Genomic DNA, 24795 nt, shown 5'->3' with positions numbered 1-24795 from the left:
ACTCCAGGCAACCGGAGGAATGAGCGTCCAGTCTTAACAAGGACCCCTGGCCAGTACACCACAGCACCACTGTACCACGATCTCCTTCACACCTGAGCCATCACACCTGACCCTGCTCTGCTGGCACGCTGTCCTCTCTGTCCTACAGCCTCTAGCAAAGCTAAGTAAACCGGTGCTGGAGGGGGCCTGTTCGGTTTTGTCAGATGTGCACCGTTTATCTGACACATTTCATGCCCCAGAACTGGAATCACCCATTTCTCCGAGAGCCCTGGTTCCTTTGAGTGATATTCAGAGACCACAACCTGGAAGACAATGGGGCTCATTGCTACTGGGTTTCTCGGCCATTTCAGTGGCCAGAGTTAAGAAATACTTTTTTTCAGATAAAATACATCACAAGTTGATACTGATATTTCCAACTGAAATTCAGAACTAAAGATTTTCTTAACTTCAGCAGTCGTCCATCTGTATGTCCTTTCTCCCACTACAAAAATTGTGATTCTCACTGACAACAACCGAATTCCTCCTTTGCTTTATTGTACTACACACGCAACACTTCCAGAATAACAATATTGACTACCACTGACAACATGACTACTGAGAGAATTTAAGATTTCTCTTTGTTTTGTTTGGTTTGTCCTTAGGGACAAACACCACTGGGAATGTACCATCAAGTTACTGTATTTTTTAATTTTTTATTAAACTTATTGGGGTGACATTTGTTAGTAAAAAATTATACAGATTTCAAGTGTACAATTCTGTATTACATCATCTGTATATTGCATTGTGTGTTCACCACCCAGAGTCAGTTCTCCTTCCATCACCATATATTTACCCTCTTCTACCATCCCTTCTCCCCCTTACCCTTTGGTAACCACCAAACTGTTGTCTGTCTCTATAAGTTTTTGTTTCTTTGTTTGTTTGTTTTGTTCATTTGTTCCTCTCAGTTTCATATTCCACATAGATGGAATATTTCTCAGCCATAAGAAAAGATGAAATACGGCCATTTGCGACAACCTGGAGGGATCTTGAGATTCTCATACTAAAAGAAATAAGTCAGACAGAAAAAGTCGAGAACCATGTGACCACTGAAATTACTGTATTTTAAGCCAACAAAATAATTTGTCTTTATATGGTTATGCTACCAACTCAATTTACAGGTTCACTTGTTTCATTTTGCTTAATTTTTAGGATTTCTCTTTTTAATTAAATTTCATTTTATAATTATGTAAAATACTTCTTAAGTGGATTTAAAATCAATTCTATAAATTAAGATATATAGTCCACTTGACCTTATTCCTGTACTACCCCATAATTCTAAAAGTTTTCATAAATCATTAAGTTTTCGGTTTATCTTAATGTATCATAAGACAAACCAATGACTTAAGACCGTTTCTGAGATGAATGGTAGCATATTATACGCACATTTCTACATCTGGCTTTTTGCACTCAATAATATATTTTAGAAATCATTTTGAAACAGTCAATGGAAGTCTTTCACATTCTTTTCCATAGTTGCATACACACCATTGTGTGGATTAGTTCAGCTTATTTGACAGTTACAAAGGCCACATATTATTATATATGATTCCATGTATATGAAGTGTCCAAAATAAGCAAATACATTGATAATAGAAAGTAGTTTAATGGTTGCCAGGGGCTGCAGGGAATACAAGGTGTCTTTTGGGGGTGATGAAAATATTCTAGAATTAGATGATGGTGATAGTTGCACAATCTTGTGAATATACTTAAAACCATTGAATTTTCAACTTAAAATGGTGAATTTAATAGTAAATGAATTATATCTCAATAAATATTTAAAAATAAAAAGACAAGAGGGAGGCTTGCACAGATCAATGATGAAAATGTATTTAAATTCAGGAGTGTGTTAAACTCTGTGCATGGAGAATAGAGAGAAACATTGATAAAAGGGAATTTAGGAAAACACGACGGGGGAAAGTACCTCCCATATATTGTTTGTGTCAGTATAAACAGGCACATTCAAGTAAGCAATTTAGTAGTATCTATCCAAAAAAATAAAGCACATGCCCTATGAGCCAGGATTTTCATTTGTGGGAATCTAAAATCCATGTGTGGCTGACACAGTTAGCACTCAGTGAATGCTCTTCCGATTAGAAAGGTGATAATCATAGGGAGAGATAATAAATTATGCAATAAACTCCTACTGCCAATTCAGCTCTCACTTCTGCTTCTTTTTGGAAAAATAATAAGACAGTGTTTATACCACAGGGTGGTATGGCCATGAAATTTCTGTTCTTTTAATCTTTGCAAGCTGCATAAATTGGAAAGAAAATTCTCCCCTAAAATGCTAGAAGGTCATTCTAGAGATACTGCATATATACTAAAAGAAAAGTTAAAAATTCTCATGTAGAGTTCCGACCTCTTATAAAAAAGATACATGAGGTGGGAAAGGGCGGGGTTAGGAGATAGCTTGAGCCTCGGCCAAACCCCACGAAGCTGCAAAAAAGCCAAGAAATATTCAGGGTGACTTAATGCATGAAACCTCATGAACATCATCATATTTGAAATGAAAAACCTTGAAATCCTTTGAGAAATTTGAAAAAGGAAAAGAAAAGCATGAATGCAGCAACTGACAAACTCAATGACTACTGAAAGAAGTGCCTAAGTGAACCAATATCTTGTTTTCTTTAATTCTTTCTCCAAATGGTGATGGCCTTAAATGTGGCATTGCTGTTATTTGTGAATGCTGTGCTTTGCTTATTAAATAAAGAGTTCTATGAACGCAGAAAAAGCCCAAGGAAACGAACATCATGTCAGTCTACTTTTCAATTAATCAAATCCAGACCTTGAGGCCTATAAAAACACAGCCTCAAGTCAACTCGCCCAAGTGGCAGGAAAAGCAGAGAGAAATAGCTTCTGAAGTCCGCCCCATAACTCAAAAAGTGACAGGTGACAGCTAACCCTTCAGGATGCTCATTGCCTTACCGTTCCTTAGAGCTGGTCCTAAGGAAGCATGGTGTGCCCCCCAGCGCACCTGCCACCAGACCTCAGAGCTCGCTCACCCTCCCAGATATGGGGTAGAGATATGTTGGGGAGACAGGGATTGTGACATAAGCAAATGGCCTCAGGCCATATGTAAATGCCAGCCCATGAACTTCCTAGTAGGGACACCGCCTGTGAAGGCCTCATAACAGCCAACCTCTTGCAACCTCCAAACTGACAGCCCGGTCGGGGGGAAGAGGAACCCCTCCGCAGGAGAACTAACAGCAGGATTCTGGTGGAGGAGGGCAGGTGACCGTCATGACCCAGCCATGGAGACTGCCATGTGTGTCTGTTCTCCGTGTTGCACATGGCAGAGATGCTGCCCACGGCTGTGCTCCTGTCTGTGCTGCAAGTTCCTGTTCACGTCAGAGCGGAACTGCACCTGCTTTCCCTGCCCTTACAAAGATGAGCGGAACTGCCAGTTCTGCCACTGCACCTGCTCCGAGAACCCCAACTGCCACTGGTGCTGCTGCTCGTGGGCCAATGACCCGAACTGCAAGTGCTGCTGCACGACCAACAGCAACATCAAGTGCTACTACTACGAGAGCAACTGCTGTCGCAATGCCACCATCACCTTCCAAAGGGGCCGCCTGAAGAGCATCAGTACCTTGTAAGTGCCGGGCCCCCGACGGGGGCCACACTGGCTCAGGAACACGGGGGGCTCCCTGCCAGCGGCGTGAATGAGCGCTGTGCTCTCCTGAGCCTCAGCTCTCACCGGTACAAAACAGCAATAGCCAATACTCAGTGCTTACACGACTTGCCTGGCAAGGGCTGCAGGGCACCCTCAGCCCAGACCCACCCTCAGCCCAGACCCACCCCACAAACGAGGAAGCTGAGCATCAGACAAGTTAAGTGGCCCAGGATCAGGCAGACAGTCAGAAGCACCCAGGATTTGAACCCAGAGTCTGCGTGTTCTTAACTTTAAAAGGCTCTACTGCAAAACAGAGAGGAAAATCCCTGCCTTGATTCAGTGGCGTGAGAAGTAATGCATATACTTTGTGATTTAAAAATATAAATTGTTCTTCCTCCTCTGAACTTTTGATATCTGCAACACTTACTGGACAAGCAATCGCTTCCAGAGACCACTTTTGACCCCTATGGCCTACAGAAGGCCCCCAGGGAGCTATGTACTCCTGCCAGCCTTCTCTTTGTTCCTATCCAGAGGTCATGGCACTGAGGGTTTCAGCCACTCTTTGGGAGCATTCACCCTCTGTGTCAGGCATCAAATATCCTCTTCCCACTCTGATCAAACCCGTCTTTCTATGTCACACATGAGAGGAGTCTGGAGTATGAGAGGCAGACTCCTTCGAGGAGGAAAGATCAAAGCTCAGCACTATGACAGGATTTGGAGAGGCAGGTTTGAAGCCTTTCAGGATCGGAAAAGCAATCCTGTGAGCAAAGGTTAGTGAGTTCAGGTGAAGAGTCTGACCAAGCCATTGTGCAGTTCAGCTCTTAGCAGATGCTTCATAAGTGTCACTCTCCGCTCAGGGACCTCTCGTGGTCCTTGCGTGAACAGAGAACCGAGCAGTTCTGAGGTGTGGAAAGTAGCGTCCACATTCCCCTTGACGGCCCCATTTCCTGTGCATCCACCAGGAGACTCACGGAGCCCAATTTAACAGAGGACGGATGACATTGGTGCTTTGGGAAGATGCCCTAAGCCAGTAGCTCCCAAACTTTGCTTTGCATTGAAGTCTCCTTAAAAAGCACTGGTAGCTGGCCCCCACACCCAGACATTCTGATTTTATTGGTCTGGGATATAACCTGGGCATGAGAATTGTAAAAGCTTCCACCCCCCCAGCCCCAGGGATTCTAAAATGCAGAATGGCTTGCAGGGGGCACGGAGGGACGTCGAGAGACTTGCAGGTGATACGATGAGAACCTAGATAGAAGGAGAACAGGCCTGGATATGGGAGAGGGAGAAAGCCATACAGAGGAGCAGAGGCCAGATATCTGAGCAAGAAGGCAAGGCCGCTGGGCGAGGTGATGATTTTGGCGTGGAACCACGGCCACTGAATGCCCAAGTCTAAGCCTGAGGCTTGGAAAACAATGGTCAGTGATACTCTTGCAAGTGTCAGGAGGTTGGTTCTGGGGGCACTGAGGCTTATCTTCCAGATGACTTTCCTTCTGGTTTCTGAACTACTGCCTGCCCTGTTCCCCATTAGTACTTCCTGCTCAGCATCTTGCTCATCCTGCCTTACTCTGGCCTCATTCACCCCTTTCTGCCTCACTCATCTCTTTTTCTCACTTCCTTTTTCACCTTCACCCCAGCTCCCTGGGCCATTAACACCTGTCTCTTAGCTCTGCCCTCTCTTTCTCTTCCCCTACTACCACCTTCCCTCCCTTCTTCTGATTTCTCACATTGTCTCCCTTTACACCGTGATCCTGAGCGCCCTACCTGATCAAACTAGAAAGGTCCATCAGGTACTACAGGTACAATGGGCTTGTACCTCCCAGCGACCCCTTCAGGGCCCAGACAGGAGCCTGAGAAGGCAGAGAGGGAAGCAGGCTGAGACCATTGTGCGTGGCAGGCCTGGCGCCCAGCATCCAAATCCTACGGGGTGAGCTTTCCAGGTGCCTGAGTCTCCACCAGGCCATGCTCTGCGCCAGTACACTCGGGCGGTATCTTTGACTGAGCTCTGAGACATAGGTCCCTGACCAAGGGAATGGGGAAGGAGACAGGGGCACGGAGGGACCGCGAGAAGGCAAAACCAGAAGAGAACACAGCCACCATGTCAAGATCAATCCAAACATCATTCATCTGAACAGAGAGGCAAAGAGACAGGAAGAGTCACAACTGTGTGTATGTTGACACCTCCATCCCCACAGCTAATTCATTTATTGTCATAAACTGCTTTTATCCCAATTGCAGCTTCTTGGAACATGCACTTAAGTTTTACAAGTGTGCTTTTACTTTGTCCATCGTTCTTACGGCACATGAAAGCAGCCTCAGATGTTAGACAAAGCACACGTACACACCCCCACAAACAGTGCAAGCACACACTCTTCATGCTCTTGACCACCGCGTTCCTCTACTGTGGACATCAGCTGGCTAACAGTAGAGGGTAGTAATTACAGTGGCCACATCTATGGGGTGCTTACTAGGTACCAGCAGGTAAGGACTTAGCTTGGATTATCTCACGCAGACTTTGTAAAATTCTTGGGAAAGTCGTATTGTGAGCCCATATGTATAGATGAGGAAACCAAAAATTAAAGAGGTTAAGAAACTCATCTCAAAGGTGCCACTCTACAGTGGTGTATTCCATCACGTGCAATCTGCCCTTTTACTGGTCTAGTGGTGAGACGCATAGGTTTTAGGCTTGGCTCAGGGACTGACCTCCTGGTGTCCCATCCTCTTCTCTGGTCCATCCTACACTAATAATAATGACGTCAATGCCCTCCAGGCAAAACCCACCAAGCACACACCGGTAGTTGGATGAGACTGGATTTATTGCCTCATTGCAACAAGTGAGAACATACGCCAGGGTTAAGTGTGAGGTGTCTCGGTAAGAAGGCATCAATAGGTTATTATAGGATTTAGGCTCACGTCAGGGGAGGATGCGGGGGGAAAAGCCTCCTATGGGGTATTTTAATAAATCTTGTCTAGAGGGTGGGAACAGAGGGAGACTAATGCTGCAATTGGTGAAAAAGAAGCAGTCCCTCCCAATAACCAGGAGAGGGGCCGTTTGGTCATGTGTGTGGTTTGAACAATGTTCTTGCTTTTGTGTGAGTTCAGAGATGATAAAGTGGTCTTGTTTCTACTTTGCTCCATCCTAGTCCCAGAAGGGCCTTGTCTGGTGTTGGTGTTCTATGATATTATTGTGGCCAGCAGCACCCCCACGGCCCAGCTGACAGCGCCAGGCCACTCTCGGCTGCTTTTCTCTCGCTCAGATGTCACAAGCAGTGGTACAGCACAGTCTGGGTTCCAGGGACTGCTCTAAGGCCTTGCAGGTATTAAATTCACTTGTGATCCTCTCGAGAAGCTCTCCCACGTGGGTAGGAATTTTATAACGCGGAAACAGGCAGAGAGAGGTTGATTAAGTTACCTGAGGTCACCCAGCTAAAAGAGAGAGGAGCCAGGTTTGGAACCCAGGCGCCCTTGGCACCGAGCCCCTGCTCCTTCGCCGTCACATGCGACCGCCTCTCAGGGGCCCTCCGCTGCCTTCCGAGGCTGAGACATGGGGCGAGCTCCGGAGCCCGTGTTCTGAAGCCCGGCCTGTGTTTGCGTCTCCTTGCAGCTCCAAGACCGCCCTGCGCGTCGGGAGCAGCGACAACCAGGTGGACGAGGTGAAGACCGCGGCGGCCAGCAGCCACCTGGTGGACCACCTCCTGTGCCCCATGTGCAGCCGGCTGCGCCTGCACTCCTTCATGCTGCCCTGCAACCACAGCCTGTGCGAGAGGTGCCTGCGGCAGCTGCAGAAGCACGCCGAGGTCACCGAGAACTTCTTCATCCTCGTGTGCCCGGTGTGTGACCGCTCGCACTGCATGCCGTACAGCCACCAGATGCAGCTGCCCGAGAACTACCTGCGCGGGCGCCTCACCAAGCGCTACATGCAGGAGCGCGGCTACCTCAAGTGGCGCTTCGACCGCTCGGCGGGGCCCATCCACTGCCAGGTCTGCCGCCACCGGCGCGTGGCCTACAAGCGCTGCGCCACCTGCCGCCTCAACCTGTGCAACGACTGCCTCAAGACCTTCCACTCCGACGTCACCATGCAGGACCACGTCTTCGTGGACACCAGCACCGAGGACCAGGACGAGAAAGTCTGCATTCAGCACCCGAGCAGCCGCATCACCGAGTACTGCCGCAACGACAACCAGCTGCTCTGCACCTTCTGCAAGACCGCCTTCCACAGCGGCCACGACACCGTCAGCCTCATCGACGCCAGCTCCGAGAGGGCCGCCGCGCTCTTCAGCGCCATCGCCAAGTTCAAAGCAGGTCCTGGTCCCCTTCGCTCCCCTCCGGAATAACTCCTAGTTCGGGACCTGATGGGGCAGGTGGCGAGGGTCCTTCGGGTTAGTGAGGGCCTTACCTCCGCCTCGGGGAGCTACAGTGGAAGTGCTGGCAAGCCCTGAGCCCTTAGGCTACAAATCACCGGCCGGGTGTCCAGGCCTGGCAACTGCTACCAGCCGCTGAACCTCCCTGTGCCTTGGTTTTCTCATCTATAAAATGGGGATAATAGTAGTAACTCTCTCATTGGCTGACTGGGAGCATTAAATGAGTTAGTCTGTGAGAAGCATGCAAAAAAAGCTACCTGGCACATCAGAAGTCCGTCAAGATTCTATAATCTTAGTCATCATCTTCATGACGTCCGGCCTCATTTTCCCTTTTGGAAAATGGAGAGTTTGATCCGATAGGATCTTGAAGTTGGGTGAGCCTTTCGAAGGTGTTCTGTCACTAAAGTTGGATTTCTCTAGTACGTACCCAATTTTCAGGGGGAAAGAGTTAAGTCCATATTGAGAATTACCTCAATTTAAAATTTTCCCCAACAGATTTTTCCCAAAACTTGCAAACAGCAAAGTAAATGAACGTGTGGTAAACACATAATAACAGGACAACTCAGAAATAGCCAATGTTCTGATCAACAGCTTCTTTTACCTCTGCATGACTGCTCATGGTTATTTTACATTGGCTACATATAATAGTTTTAGTTTCAATAAGGGAAACTGACCTTCGTTCCCATGAATCCTAGTACAATGATATTTATGGGGTTCGGCAAAGAGCTTCATAATTTCTGGGTGTTCATCCACCTGATGAAACCTGAGGATCTCAGGGATCCTTCCAGGGCCCTTTGCCCTGGAAATAGCTCCCTTGTTAGAGGCCTACTTTACCCAGGCCTCCTAGAAGAATTATGTCTACTCTTCTCAACACTGTAGTACAGGCATTAAAATTCCCTCCATGGATAAGACAAGGAGGGTTCCAAGAAGTAATTGGCACAAGACAGCCAGTAAAAGACAGGCCCAGTGTATCTGATTCCAACACCCACAATATTTATGTAGTAACCTACTCTGTGCTAAACAGTGACCAGATTCTAAAGACAGATTGAAAAACACCAGCAACCACCACCACCACCACCACCACCACCTCTGATCTGTTTCCTTAAGGAATAGTCTATAGTCAAGTGACAAAATGCAGCAGATCAACCCAGCCCTTTCCCTTTGTCAGATTTTTCAGTGTCCCTGGTGTAAACATGCCTGAAAATAGGAGAGGGAGGCCATTTTCCTCTGAGCTGCACAGAGGGGCCCCATTAGACAGAGGTGGGTCTGAGATGAACTTTGCTAAGTGTGTCTCCCAGTACCGCTCACCAGCATGAATATTTCAGGAATGCCTTGATTTCTCCATTGCCCCATACCTCGAAACACTGTTTGCCAAGTGACATGTATTCAGTTTTGCAACCACCACCAGGGAGCCTTTTATATGAAAGAAACCCTAGAGGAGACACGTTGCAAGCAAATGGGTGGCCCCTTTGGTTCCTAGAGGGTTTTCTCAAGGTGGGACTCACTGGCTGGGCAAGCTGGATTCTCTGGGGCTCAGCATGCACAAGGGGCTAGTGCTACCTGCTGTGACCCCTGCGTAACTGTAGGAAGCCTGGGTATTTAGCACAGGAGAAACCTATGATAGTTTTCTCAGAGTCCACGACACCTAAACATCAGACACGGAAGTTCAGTTCAAGTCACGGTACGGGCACACCAGTACAAATGCCAGAGAGCGCCGCAGTTGCGAAGGGGGCAGGAGCCACCTTCATGGCTTATCCGTTCAGATATAGGTCAAGAATTTAGCCTGTCCATATTTACTAAGCGAACCAAAAAAATTTAACCAGGGTTCAAACTCGCTCTTAAGAATTCAATTCACTTTCTGCATTTTAAACAGATCGCCAAGTAATTCAAAAGCATGTGATCTGAGAACACAATTTGAGACCCTGGAAAGGGGCCCTGGAAAGAAGATCTAGTTTGTGTTGCGTGTTCAGCGCTGTGGTGTCAACCCCAGCTGTGCACTGCACTGCCTAGAGAGCTTTATAACTAGTCCCAGAAGCAGTGGTGTCACCTGGCAGCTTGGCAGACACGAAGAACCTCAGGCCCCACCCCATCCCGACTCCATAGGAATCTTCATTTTAACAAGATCCCAGAAGATTCCCAGGATTAGTGCTAAACCTAGCTGCAAACTGCCTCACCTGAATTCCTGAGCTCCAACTCAGGCCAATTCAGAATCTAAGCAGACGAGACCAACAGAAAAGTGTTTTTTAAAGTTCCCCAGGTGATTCTGGTGCTCACAGAGGGCTGAGAACCATAGCAGAGCAATTAAGAACATAGGCTTTGGAGTCAGACAATTAGAGACAGGTCCTGGTTTTTCCCATTTACTTGCTGTGTGACACTGGACAGTCAGTTAACCTCTCTGAGCCTTAGTTTCCTCATCTATAAATAAGAACAATATCTTCCTTATAGAAAGATATGTTTCATATATGGACATGATCCGTAATATGTATAATGTATGAATCTGGTCTGTAATAAATGTTTCATAAATAATAGCTACTTTTAAGTGTATTGCCTGAAAGAGACCTTGATTTGACTTTGCTCTAAGACCAGCTCTTGCAAAGATATCGTACTTGTAAGGGGAAGGGAGTGCTTCTGGCCTCTTCTGTCTTTTCTCTTTTCCTGGGGCTGCCTATTTCCCCTCACCTAAGAAATTTTTATCCTGACTATCAGGACTTTGCTCTACTGAAGCTTAACTAACCCCTCATAATGCAAAAAATTTCCTATCCAAGTATCTTTGACAATGAGTAACTACTGAATAGTCAAAGAATCTAAAGCAAAAAGTAGAATTTCAGCTGCTTTAAGTCACAGCAGCGCTTGCATTTGGGGAGGGCAGGGGGCCCTTCTCAGTACCACTGCAACCACACCCTAACAGTTGCCTGTTCAGCATCACTTCCGTATCCCCTCTGAGCCAGTGTAAGGGAGGAGGTGGGTAAAGGAAATGGGGGCTTCAGAAAGTAGGCCAGAGAGTGACACTGCTGATAGTTACCCCAAAGATGTTAGAAAATGGGACAAAATGGCATTCACTCAACAAACAAACACCTTTCAATCACCTCTGCACACGCAGGTCACAGGAGTTACCAACACACCGTGGACCCTGTTCTTACAGAATTCTCGGCCTTCTCTCACTCAGATGTTCATCACTGTTACAATGACCACCTCCCACAGAGGTCCAGCTCACTGTGGGCCCAGGTCTATGTCAACACCCAAGTACAATACAGACTTGGTTACCCCAACTCCTGAGTAAAATTTGGTGAGGACTGCAGCCCATCAATTCCCTGCACAGTTGGCCTTTCATGAGGAGGAGCTTACTTTGGAATAGGCCACAGAAGGCTGCCATGTCTTCAGATTGCTGCCTAATGCCTAAATCCCCAGAAAGCCAACAAAGGTGCCCATTTCACAGATAGAGACATGCTCCCCCATCATAGTGTCCCCTGTGCCGTAGTATCGTTGGATGTATGAGTGTTCTGAGCATGAATGCCCTCTCGTATTCATCTCTGTATCCCTACTGCCTAGAAAGGCATGTGTCGTGGAACAGGTAGGTGTCCAGTCAGTGTTTACTGAATGACTGAGTGAACTTAAATCCAAATACCACGTGAGAAGATGCAGGACTAATTGGGTTCTCCTTGAAGTGTAACAGCAGACCCACTATAGAAAGGAAGTAGGAGAAAAAGCAAGAGAGGGGGCCCAGCTGAACCTGAAAGAGTAGAGTCCTCTGGCTGCGAACATGGGGCATGAAAGAGTAGCCATTGTGAAGGAAAACAGTGCTGATTTCCCACTGTTGGTGAGGGCTGGGTTTTTGGTGAATGAGGCATGGCAACATTTAGAAGTAGTCATCAGAAATTTAGTTCTTTCTCCTACCCCTGCAAAAGCTTCATTTTCACCCTGGGAAAATCACATTGTGACATCACATCTTCTCAAGTGCAATTTGCTGACAAGTGAAGTCTGGTGAAAACAATATCAAGGGTGGCCTTGAACTTTCAACTTCAGACCCAAGGCCACAAGGATTACTATTATATAAGTTAGAAGTATGCCAGGGAAGGATGGCTGTTGTATCTGAGGGAAGTATTACAGAAGGAGGAAGAGCAGGGTGTACTGAGGGAGACCAAACGCCTTTCATGAACCACTTTATGAAATGCATGCTAGCATGTTGCAGCCCAGCTACAAGTGCCTTTCCTCCCTCTCCACCTACTTCCTTCGAGTCCAAGATAATCTGCTCCAGTTTACTACTAACTTTCACATCTGGGGAGATGACACTGTTAACTGAAGTAACTAACCTGCTTGTTTTGCAGTCCGATATGAAATTGATAACGACCTAATGGAATTCAACATTTTAAAAAACAGCTTTAAGGCTGACAAGGAGGCAAAGCGAAAAGAGATCAGAAATGGGTTTCTCAAGCTGCGTAGCATCCTACAGGAAAAAGAGAAATCGATCATGGAGCAGATAGAGAACCTGGAAGTGTCCAGGCAGAAGGAGATTGAAAAATACGTGTACGTCACATCCATGAAAGTGAATGAAATGGACGGCCTGATTGCCTACTCCAAGGAGGCACTGAAGGAGACAGGCCAGGTGGCGTTCCTGCAGTCTGCCAAGATTCTGGTGGAACAGATCGAGGATGGCATCCAGAGCACCTACAGGCCCGACCCACAGCTCCGGCTACACTCCTTGCACTGCATGCCCTTGGACTTCGCAGAGCTCTCCAGTGCCATCCATGAGCTCTTCCCCACGGGACCCAAGAAGGTCTGCTCCTCAGGGGACTCCTTGCCTGACCCCTATCCCGTGCACCCAGAAATGATGACTGCCAGAAAGGTCACTTTCAGCACCCACAGTTTCGGCAACCATGAGGTATACCGGCGAAGCTCCTCCTTGTTTTCCTTCAATACCACTGGCAGCGAGAAGGCCAAGATAGGCCTAGAGGCCTATGGGCGAGCCCAGTCGGCCACACCTGCCAAACCCACAGACGGCTTCTACACCTACTGGAACACAGGGGCAGAAAGCCAACCGATGAAAAACAGCGGCAGCTTCCACAACTGGTACTCATTCAACGATGGCTCTGTGAAGACTCCAGGCCCAATCGTTATCTACCAGACTCTGGTGTATCCCAGAGCTGCCAAGGTAAGAAAAGGCCCTGGGTCCCGTGGGTAGGTGGGAAGGTGTGGAGTGTGGAATGGAGATGGGTAGTCAGGAGAGGTTGCATTTATGGCTTTGACCTGTAGGCTCTGGTCACTCAGATTTGCTCCTTTGCTCTTTGTGGTCAGCCCATCCAAAAGGGATAAATTCTTGCCATTTTAAGTAGCCCAAGACTGGCTTAAAGCAAATAATGTATTTAACTCGTAGTCAGAAATACATCTGAAATTAACCTCACTTCAAAGTTAGTTTCTCTAAAAGAGAACCCAATTTGGGAACCAAAGCAATTTTAAGAGACTGCTTGGAGAGTATAATATTATTTCCCAAGAAGAAAGCCTGGAGTAGTAGAGAGAGCACAGAAATTTGAATTAGAAATGCAGGTTCCATTATCTATGGACTATGATTCCTCTAAATTGCTACCTTTCCTAAAGAGAATATCCAAAGTCTTCATAATTTAGAAAGATTGGAAAGATAATTCCCAGTGGAATTCCAATTCTTGTCTCCTGAGAGTTAACTTTTTGCGGGGGAGGGGCCTGAATCTGTCACAGACCTCTACAACTGCCATCACCTGGCTTCAAGGGACATGACTCCTCCTTGACCCTCTCTGCCTACCACAGACAAATAGCTTTTCCCTTAACATTCCTTTCAAATCCAACTAACCCTAAATTGAGCTATTAATAGAATGCTTTATTCAAATTCAGGGAGAAAAAAGATTAACATGCAACTAGATATTCTATTAAAGCATATCTTGCCTCCTCTTGGGGTTCCCTAAGGGGACATCTCCCAAGCCAGCTATGACCTGCTTCCATGTGGCAGAGCCCATCTTTTGCCCCCATAACCTGAGAACACTCCCAAACACGTTTAGCATCCTTGAAGTCTAAACCAGGAGTGCTCAAATGTGCACCTGGGGATCTCGTTAAACTGCAGGTTTTGTTTTAATGGGTCTCAGTGGGATGTGAGATTCTAACTAACTTCCAGGTGTTGCCACTGCTCTCTGTCTGCGGGACACACTTCAGTATCAAGAGTCTGGAAACAAGGAAATGAAAGCCAGACACTGACCAAGCTTTACTTTTCCATTCTCCTGGGATGTAGTCTGTTTGGGGGTCTATGGCTGACACCAAGAATTACTTTATGTTGCGATATAGAGCATGCTCTCCCATGGGCCATTAGATGCAGCAAAGTATCTGTGCCTTTCACATAAGAGGCACCCACAACTGAGCAGCTGAACCTACATTTCCAAATGATACTAGATCAACAAAGCCTGCGGTATATGTGACGATAGCTCAGGGGTGGCATTAGGTCTCATCTCCATGCAACGTAGACCTTTCAGGAGGCTGGCAGGATCTCGCTCTAGAGGGGAAGGACTGGGGTATCAGCTCTTTACTTGGTCTTGGAGAACAGTCGCCCTATGCCTCCAATGAGTGGCCCCTGGTAGAGCTCCAGGAAAGAGCCTACACAGGAAAACCTAGTCAAGTCACTGACTGTCAAGAGAGGACACCTAAACTTACTTCCAGACAGTGGTGTTTGATGTAAAATAGCCTTGGCCCCTGTTATGGGATCATGGAATGGCACTCACACAGAAATCATAGCACTCAGTAATGCAGAAGATGAAATCTGTGTTGACATCAAATGACGATTGACTAAGAGTCCCTTGTAGGCTTTTGGCATACAAAATATTCTTAAAGTTGGAATTATACCTTGTCTGTATGTAGCTTAATAATCCTAAAGAGTTTTTTTTTTTAATAAAAACTCAATTTTATCTCTAGAAATCTCACCCAAGGAAACGATGAAAACTTCAGATAAAGATTCATACCCAAAAGTGTTCATTGTACCTTTATTTATTAAAGTATAATTAGAAACAACCTAAATGTTCAACTATAGAAGGAGTAAATCATTTATGGGGCAGTTATTAAAATGGTACTTTACTGAATTTTTAATGATATAGGGAAATGTACGATACATAATAAGTTAAAGAAAGCAGGAATCAAAGCAATATAATCCAAGTTACTATATGTGCTCTTGTGTATTCCAAAATTGGAAAGAAATTATAATAAATTATTAACTGAATTGTGGGATTGTAAGTGATGTTTTTATCTTCCCTTATATCATATTTTGTCTGTATTTTCCAAGTATTTTACAGCGAGTATGTTTGTTTTGATAATCAGGAAAAAAGTTAATATTTATTAAGTTACAGAAATAAAAAGTTTTAAAAGTAAATATATAAAAATTATAATTATACAAATTCATAAAAATTTGAAAACTTATATATTAGTGAGAATTATAAATTAATTTTATAAACAATAACGTTTCAATTTATTAAAATTTAAATTAAGCATGCAATATCTATTTAAAAATACAATTAATTATACAATATTTATATGTCAGATACAATCTGCCAATTGATACTTGTTCATATACCTCTTCCCAAGAGCTGATATTTTATGTTTTGAGTATGAACATATATATTCTCCAGTACTTGAATAAGTCATCTCATCTCTCTGAGACTCTATTTTCTTGTATATAAAATAGAGGGTTGGAATATATATACTTTTCATCTTCTAGGATTCTGTGATTCCATTGGAATTTGCTAAATGTAATTTTTCTGAGCCTCACCTGTAGACTAGGATAATAAAATCTCCCTCCCACGTGTGTTGTAAGGACTAAATGAGGTAGGCATGTCTGACACAGAATCTGCTGCATACTACATGTTTAATACATGGCCGCTCCTCTGGTTAGTGGTGTCAGGGGGACAGTGGTCACCTCCATGGTGACTGGCAGTAACAGAACGCAGGGGAACATTCTTCTGTTCTTGGAATGCAGTACAAGCCTCACGTCAGGCCCCATCGCACAGTCTTTCAAGACTGTCGCACAAGGGCTAATTCAAAGTCCTCAGCAGCTAGAGGGGATGGGTTCAGCTTCATCTCACCCCGCAGATCGTCAACGACACAAATCTTTATGGGAAAGAGAGCTGAGAGGTGGGTAGTAGGACCACACCCACTTGTTCATTTCGTCACAGATTTACTGGACATGCCCAACAGAAGACGTGGACGCGTTCGAGATGGAATTCTATGAACTCATTACTTCCCCTCCTAACAATGTGCGGACAGAGCTCTGTGGACAAATTCGGGACATAATGCAGCAGAGTCTGGAGCTGCACAACCTGACGCCCAACACCGAGTATCTGTTTAAAGTCAGAGCCATCAACGATAGTGGTCCTGGGCAATGGAGTGACATCTGCAAGGTACTGTGCACGTTATTTCTCAGACGGATTTTGTTTTATAAGCTCTGGAGGCAGGTCTGTTAGAATGATCCTAAGATCACAAACTCACCCTGTGACTCCATCCCGATTGCTGGCTCTGGGGGTCATGTTCTGCTTCAGGAGCCCAGGACCCACATGCACTCCCTCCCCCTCCCCCAGAGGTCAGACATGTAGGAAGCAAGTGGGATGGGAATGTCAGCCTGGCTGCTCCTCCTGCTGTGTACCTGAGCCACTCACCCTGCCAGTCAGTTGTCCCAGAGCCCTTCTTGGTGACACTCTTCTCTCCAGAGCCTGGAACACCCACAGCTGCTACCACGTGTTGCAGCATGTTCTTTTGACCATGGATTTTTTCCTTTAAGCTAATTCCATCTGCCTTCTCATTTTTAAAAAATTCCTCAAAAATGCCTTGCCCCTGAAGAGCACTCAGTGCTGTTATTAATTATTTTTTCAATGTATCTTCTGTCAATTTTAAATGCTAAGGACAGGGATGGGGGTGGAAGGCGGAAGTATGTCGGCTTTCTTAAGGAGGTGTTTTGTCATCCCTCTTAAACTCTAACTCTTTCAGAACAGAATTCATGTCTAATTCCTCTTGCTTTCTCCCACAATGCTTACCACAGCACTATGCATATAGCAGTTCTTAATGGTTATTGAACGAATACATGAGTGAAAATGTGACCAAACAAATGAATGTATGAATGAATGTCTAAATTAAAGAGTGAAGAAATAAATTGATAAACAAAATTAATAATTACAAAGTACCAGATGATGCCTGAAAGCTCTTAAGTGTTTTATACAATCAGTCAAGAATAACATTCCCCCTGAAATTGTGTTTATGCAATTAATTTGCACTCCCTGTATGGGAAGAAAACTCATTGCAGTCCCTTTGCTTTTTAACACAATTTCTAAATGAGCAGAGCGCTAATTAATGAGGTTTTCTGGAAGCTTCATTTTTATCAGAGTCGCAGAGCTGCAATATAGATTTTTCCTTCAGAAGTAATTCTTCCTCCCTTTCTGTGAATATATTAGCATTCCAGGGGAATCACTGGTTTCCTTAACATTTGTCAGGATTTGCATAAGTAAAGACTTCAATTGCAAATGAAAATAAGATGGTGTGTTTAAATGACACTTATAAAGCTTCATAAAAGTAATGACTTCAGCTCTTTCCTATAAAATCGAAATATTTTTCCTTTGGCATCAGTTTTGCACAGGTAGTCCTAAAAGGTTTCATTTAAAATGATGTAATGAGGCAGCAGAATCATTTCTTATCCAAAATGCAATATTTCTATCATATGTACATTTGTAAAGGAAGTGAAATAACACCTTTTGTATTTGATTTTCATGGTCTGCGGCTTGTTGATTTTTTTTAAGGGATTTTATTTGAAGTATAATACATGAAGCATGAAAATGAACTTTAACGTTTTAAAGGTCTCGCTTATCTAAGGCTAACTCTGTGTCAGACACTGTATATTCATTATCACTGGTCATCCCCCCATTCAAAAGGTGGGAAGTTATGGTCTCCATTTTACAGATGAGGAAAGTGAGGCTCAGAGAAACAAGCCTCATGTCTGGCCTCATGTAACTCAAAGGAGTTGACTGGGCAGCTAAGTCTTATCGAAGGCAGGAGCTCTTTGTCCCCCTGCCCGGTCATCAGCTGTAGGGTGGGCTCAGCCCCGGGCACCTGGCACCTCACTCTGGGAGAACGTTGTCAAAGCCGACATCAGTAAGAGCCAGTTGGTTTTTTGAGGGGCAAGATCCTGCATTGGAAAGAACACTGGCCTTGGGCTGGTGTACCTGGGGCTGAGCCCTAAAGCCAGCAGGCTACAAGCTCTGTGACGACAGACAGTATGTTGGCCTGACTCACCCCCCGTGGTCCACAGTCCCCAGCTCAGAGCCTCTAACATCCAAGACCCTAAATGATATTTTTGGAAGATTGGAAAAATGTGTTTTCCGGCAAGTCATGTTCGCTTTGGCCTAAGTTTCTCCCCCCACTCTTCCTCTTGTCCTCAATGTACCTGCCGACCACCATTCCCATTTCTGAAAAAAGCCTCCTTACTTTCTCGTCCTCTGACTTCCAATCTCAGCTAAGTTCCAGGAAGTCTTCCTATGACATATCCAATTTGCCATTTGTGCACTGGTTTCCTATTGCTGCTGTAATAAATTCGTGGCCTAAGCAAAACAAATGTACTTATCACCTGACAATTCTAGCGATCAGAAATCCAAAATGGGTCTCACTGGGTAAAATCAAGGTGTCAGCGGGGCTGTGTTCCTTCTGGAGGCTTTAGGAAAACACTCTTTTCCTTGCCTTTTCCAGCTTCTAGCAGTTGCCCACAGTCCTTGGCTCGTGGCCTTTTCCTCCAGTTTCAAAGCCAGCAACGTTAGACTGAGTCCTTCTCACACTGCCATCTCTTGGATCTCTTCTGTCTCCCTCTTCCATTTTCAAGGATTCTTGTGATTACCCTGGACCCACCGAATGATGCAGGATAATCTTCCTATCTTAAGGCCAGCTGACTGACCACCTAATTCCCCTTTGCTACATAACATAACATATTCCCAGGTTCCCGGGATTGGGACATGGACATCTTTAGGGGGCCATTATTCTGCCTATCACAATCTACAAATCCAGGGCTCGAGGTTACATCAGATTTGGAGGTAAAAATTCAAGCCCAACAGTAGTCACAAACTGGCACTGTTCTGGGTCTTTCCCTGTAGCTCTTCAGGAAATGCATCACCCCTGCCCCCACCCATCCCCTCAAATTCCTTCTCAGTCTGTCCTGGGAATGCCCACCATCACCCCATGTGCTCAGGAAGGAGGCTTGGTGGCTACCCTGAGTCTGCAGTGCTGTTCCCTTCCAGCTCAGGCTGCACTTAGGATGGCACTCCAGCAGGGTCACCTGGCCTTCCCAGGCATCTCACTTTGGTTTCGTGAAATCCCCTTGCTGGTTTATCTTCTGTCCCTACTGCAGACCCTCTGCCTAGGCTAAGACACACATCTTAGAGGTTGGGGTTGGAGGACAATCTGAGTGACTAACACTGTTTCACACTCAGAACTGCCCCAAACCTCCCTCACACCAGAGTCCTTGAGCCTTCATGTAAATAGAACCCCACTGGGGTTGCCCTGCAGATGGGCTTGAGGCCTGGAGTGAGTAAAATTGAGGCTAAAGCTAGACCTGTTGTTTTTAACCTCATAGGCAAAAGGTTGAATTAATCAGACACCTCAGTTCAAAGGGCCATTATCAACATTGGCCCTTTTCCTGTTTATGTATTTATTCCCTTTGATGAACATTCCTCCCTAGACATCCATTCTAATATGTTTTATGTGCATCTTATTGCTTTTACGTGTCTCACATGATGTATATTGTCTTAAATGTGTTATTAACTTACACGAATAGAATTGTGTTACATCTCTTAACTGTGTTTCTTACCTGTTTCCTTAAACCCTGTGTTTTTATGATCCATTTGTGTTGCCATGCACATTTAGCCTTACTCCTAATGCTGCTTCTTCCTTCACTATGTGCATTTGTTCACCACATTTCACCTGTCTACTCAGCCAGGATGGTCACCCAGGTGACCACCACCAATGCTAGAGTGGACAGCCTCTTTCACAACACTTTGTAGGTGGGATGGGGTGTGTGTTAGCTAGGGCTACCATATCAAAATGCCACAGACTGGGGGGGCTTAACCAACAGAAATGTATTGTCTCACAGTTATGGGGGCTGGAAGCCCAAGATCAAGGGGTTGGCAGGTCTGGTTTCTTCTGAGACCTCTCTCCTGGGCATGCAGACATCTGCCTTCTCCCTGTGTCCTCACACGGCCTTTTCTCTGTGTGCATGCGCCTCTCACGTGTCTCTGTGTGCCCACATTTTCTCTTCTTACTAGGACACCACCAGCCAAAGCAGATTAGGGCCCTTATAATAAGCTCATCTCATTTTAATCACCTCTTTAACAGCCATACCTCCAAATACTGTCATATTCTGGGCTACTGGGGGTAGGACTCCAACATACAAATTTTGGGAGGACACAATTCAGTCCTTACCAGATATATACCATGAGTGAAATTGCTGGGTCTTGGAGTATGTGCCTACTTGATTTAATTGCATGCATGCACACTTCCATACGGAATCCATGAGGGTCCCTATATTCTAAGCCCCACCTACATTTGGCATGATCCAACTTTCTGCTATTTTGCTAGCCCAATAGGTATAAAGCGCTATCTCCTTAGTGTTTTAAATTTATTTCATATGCTTATTAGTTTTCAGGATGTCCCCTTCTGTAGATAGACTGCTAATCTCCTTTGCCCATTTTCCTACTGCATTTTTCTTTTTCTAAGTGATTTGCAGATGTCCTTATACAGCCAAGATCATGGTTTTAGACATTGCTAATATATTCTCCATTCTGACATTTGTTTAAAGTGAACTTTGTTCATAGCGTTCTTCATGAAATAGCAAAAATCTTCAATTTTGATGTGATCACTGTCATCAATTATTTTTTCTTTATGGTTTGCCCTTTTGAAATTTTGTTCAAAAAGTCCTTCCATAGGCTTAGATCACAAAGATAAAATTCCACATATTCTTTCATTAACTGTACAGTTTCACCTTTCGAACTTAGAACTTTAATCTCTCCAGAGTCTGCCTTTGTAATTAGTGCGAGGCAGGGATGTACTTTTGGGGCCATCTAGTATGCCAGTTTTTCCAATATCATCTCCCAAGCGATGTCTTCTCCGTTAGTAAACAATAAAGGTGCCACTTTGATCTTATGTTAAATTGCCATATGTTTAGGGGTGTGTCCCTGAGCTCTCTATTGCATCCCATTGGTCTGTTTGTCTGTTCTTATGTGACTACCACACTAGTGTTATGGTTCTTTAACCTCCGTGTGGCGCTGTCTTGAATATGTGCTAAGGGAAGTCTATCCCTTACCCTTCTTTCTTTTCTAAGGTTTATTTAGCTAATCATGTATTCCTTCATATAAATGTTGTAGTAAGTGAACTGAATTTCTAAAGAGAAAAAACAATAATAATCCAAATAGAACTTGATTAGAAAGGCACTGAGTCTCTCAATGAATCTGAAGACAATTGATATTTCTGTAGTATGTCTGAATATTTATTCAACTCATCGTCTGTGTGCTTTACGAGGGTTTTTAAGCTCTCTGCATAGAGGCAGTACATGTTCTGGGTTAAATCAGGTAATTTACAGATTTTGTTGATATTACGAGTGTTATTTTACATCTGATATTTTCTCGTGTATTGTTAGTTTATAATAACAACTATTGGTGTTTGTAAGTGAATCTTGAGTCCAGCAATGTCAATAAAATAAGCAGAATCAATCAACAGATGGACTCTCTTATTATCCTGAGAACCCATCTGTTGATTGATTCTGCTTGTTTTTCTAGGCATATGATCCTATCATTTATAAATAATGATAGTTTTATCTTTTTCCATACAACCCTTGAACTTCTATTTCTTTTACTTGCCTTATAGCTTTGGCCAGGACCATTGGTCCTACAGAAAATGGAAGCCAGGCTAGTTGATCTCATTGTCTTATTCCTGATCTTAACATTTCTCCACTGAGCTATGATAACTTTTGATTTCGTGTTTGTGGTATATAATCCTTATAAAGTTAAGGAAATGTCCTTCTACTTCTAAATTTCTGAGAGATTATTCAACCTCATGAATTCTTTTTGTATTATTTGAGATAATTATATGATTTGCCTCCTTGAGCCATTATGAAATGAATTACATTGATTTTGTGATGTTAAACTCCACTTGCTTTCATTAAATAAACCCTATGTAATCATGATGTATTATTTATAATATACTTGGTTTTAGTTAGCTCATCTTTTTTTTTCCTTGCATCTATGATTTCAAGGGAATTGGACCTATCATGTTCTGCTTATCCTGTTTTTTATCTAGTTCTGGAATCAATATTTTACTAGCTTGATAAAATGAGCTAGGAAGCTTTTGTGCTTCCCATATTTTCTAGAACAAATCTTCCTTAAAGTTTTGGTAAAATTTGGGAAGCCGTCATTTTGGGTGGGGAAGGAGATGACAACTATCGTCTCACCTTCTTTACCATCTCAAGTCCTGTTCTCAGTTCCCTCTGTCCTGTTTCGCCTGATCCCCTTGTTCATAGACCCAACCTCAACCCCCAGTGCCCCATTCACATGCCACACCCAGTCTTTATCTCTGGAGACCCTGACTCACTTTAAGGCACAAACAAATCCCCTATTTTTTTAATGAGTTAATTCCCAACCTCTCACAACACTGTCACCCCTTCCTCATTGTCCCCTGATAGCTTTGTGTGTACATCTTACATCATTTATATTTCCTTTATCAGGGATATCTCTATGTGCTATCTACATTTTTATCTGGCAATGGATAATCTAATGTCATGTATGTGATATGAGCGTTACCTTGCATGAAGCCCTGTTTTCTCTAAAACTGAAAATAAATTTTGTAAAACTAGAGAACATAATCGTATAAGTATCTTCTCTTTTTTTTTCCCCTCTTCCTTTGAATACAAACATAAAATACAAAGTTAGAAGCTTTGTATATAGAAACTTTGTACTTTGTACAACCATTGCTCTTCACCATCCGAACCACACCCCCACCCCATCTGTCCCACGAGTCCTGAGTCACCTAGACAGAACCCATGATTCAGTGGGCTGTCTCTCATCCGAGGATTTCAACCTCACGCCCTACATGCCTCTTCAATAAATGTGTATTATGAAGGAACAGGAATACTGCTAGAGCAGAGATATGGAGAAACCCACCACCTTGAAGGTAAGGCATGGAGATCCACGTCTAAGTTGAATTGGTGAGACTTCTAGGAGGGTCCTGATGCCTTTTTTAGGTAGCACTGACTATTTTTCACTGTGATCAAAGATAGTCTGAAGCATCAAAGAGAAACAATTGGCAGATTTACAAATTATGGTTCTATTCACCTTTCATCCACTTTTCTAAGAATCTTCTCTTTACCATAACCCATGTTGGAATTACAGAGATGAAGGGCTGTCATACCCCAATCAAGGTGCTCACAGTCTGGTAAGAGAGTCAAATACACTTGCTGAAATTTACAAATGATAACAGCTGTGACAGAAGCAATTTCCAGGGGCTGGGGAAGGACCCAGAGGGCTACCCTACGGTGACACCCATCTATGGTCACTGCCCTAACACTGTCATCAGCTTTCAGTCATAGGAGATGCCTTAAAGGAAGGGGAATGTGGTCTGCAAAATCCCATCCCACCACATATTAGCTGTGGGACTTCAGGAAATCTACCCTATCCTTCTGAGCCTCAGTTTCTTCATCTATAAAATGGAGTTGGTGGCACCTGTGTTGTGTGGTTGTCATGAGCTGTCCATGAGATGATGTGTATAGTATCTGGCATGTAGGAGGGGCCCAGTTCTTGGGAGCTGCTATTTCCCTTATAGCTGGTGCCATGGCTCTCTGCTTCTGATTGCAGGTGGTCACCCCAGATGGGCATGGGAAGAACCGAGCTAAGTGGGGCCTGCTGAAGAATATCCAGTCTGCCCTCCAGAAGCGCTTCTGAGCCCTCCTTCCCCGCCCGGCAGAACAGGCAGCAACCTCAGAGACGCACCACGAAATAGACCTATATATACACACACATATGTATATGTATTTTTCTCACCACATTCTTCAGTGAGGTTGCAGATGTTCCTGAGACTTCTGAGTTGTTTCATTAGGAGTCTTCTAAGAGCTAATAAAAGGATACGCCTAATGTCATGGATTGCTGTTTGCTCATTATTATGAAACTAAAATACAAAACAGTCAGCAAGTCTCTACGTCTTCATTAGCTCAAGCTTAGCCCTAGGCTCCAAATTCTGTGGTGTTTTGTACACAGCACCACCAGATTGCTGAGTGGTAAAAGGGCACTCACTCTTTGCATTCGGTCCCCTGGGTATGCATTCTGACCTTGGTCTAACCAGCTTTCAGTGTTTGGACAAGTCTCTAATTGACAGGGAGCTCGTTACCTGACCATGCAGTCTATTTCAATATTAAGCAGCCCCCATTGTTAGAATGTTCTTCCTAATTATCGGGCCTGAACTTGCCTTCCCATAACTTGAACCCCGTGGTCCGAGGTGGGCCTCTGAGTCATAAAGACTAAGAGCACTCCCTCTTCTCACAGCTCTGGTTCTCCGAGCAGAAGAGGACAGTAGAATGCCTGGTCAGAGGCTCTCCCTCTTTGAAGCAAGGCATGAACGAATGGCAGTGTCATGTGTCAGCAACAGTCAGGCTGAGCATGTCCTTGCCCTTCCAACAACAATGAAGTCCCCAGGATTTCTTGCCTGATAAAGACGCATCGGCCTGGAATGACCCTTACCTGAATCCCACCTCATTTCTGCCTAGAA

At 44.5% G+C, this 24795-nt stretch overlaps 1 protein-coding gene and 1 long non-coding RNA gene across 2 annotated transcripts in view; one reads left to right on the top strand and one right to left on the bottom strand.

Annotated features, from left to right (window-relative positions):
- LOC308507412 overlaps window positions 1-24795 on the bottom strand; it is a 134651-nt gene that overhangs the window by 2467 nt on the left and 107389 nt on the right. The gene's annotated exons all lie outside the window — the stretch shown is intronic.
- Window positions 3291-23975, top strand: TRIM42 (tripartite motif containing 42; the record flags this gene model as incomplete). Its single annotated transcript, XM_081072332.1, has 5 exons — window positions 3291-3631; window positions 7257-7954; window positions 12339-13162; window positions 16191-16415; window positions 23889-23975. 5 exons carry the CDS (start codon window positions 3291-3293, stop codon window positions 23973-23975), a joined length of 2175 nt encoding a protein of 724 aa, XP_080928458.1.

This window comes from Rhinolophus hipposideros (assembly GCF_964194185.1).
Source record: "Rhinolophus hipposideros genome assembly, chromosome: 14".
NCBI classification, from domain to species: Eukaryota; Metazoa; Chordata; class Mammalia; order Chiroptera; family Rhinolophidae; genus Rhinolophus; species Rhinolophus hipposideros.
Note: the sequence above shows the minus strand (reverse complement) of the source record. Positions and strands in the feature narration are given on the sequence as shown.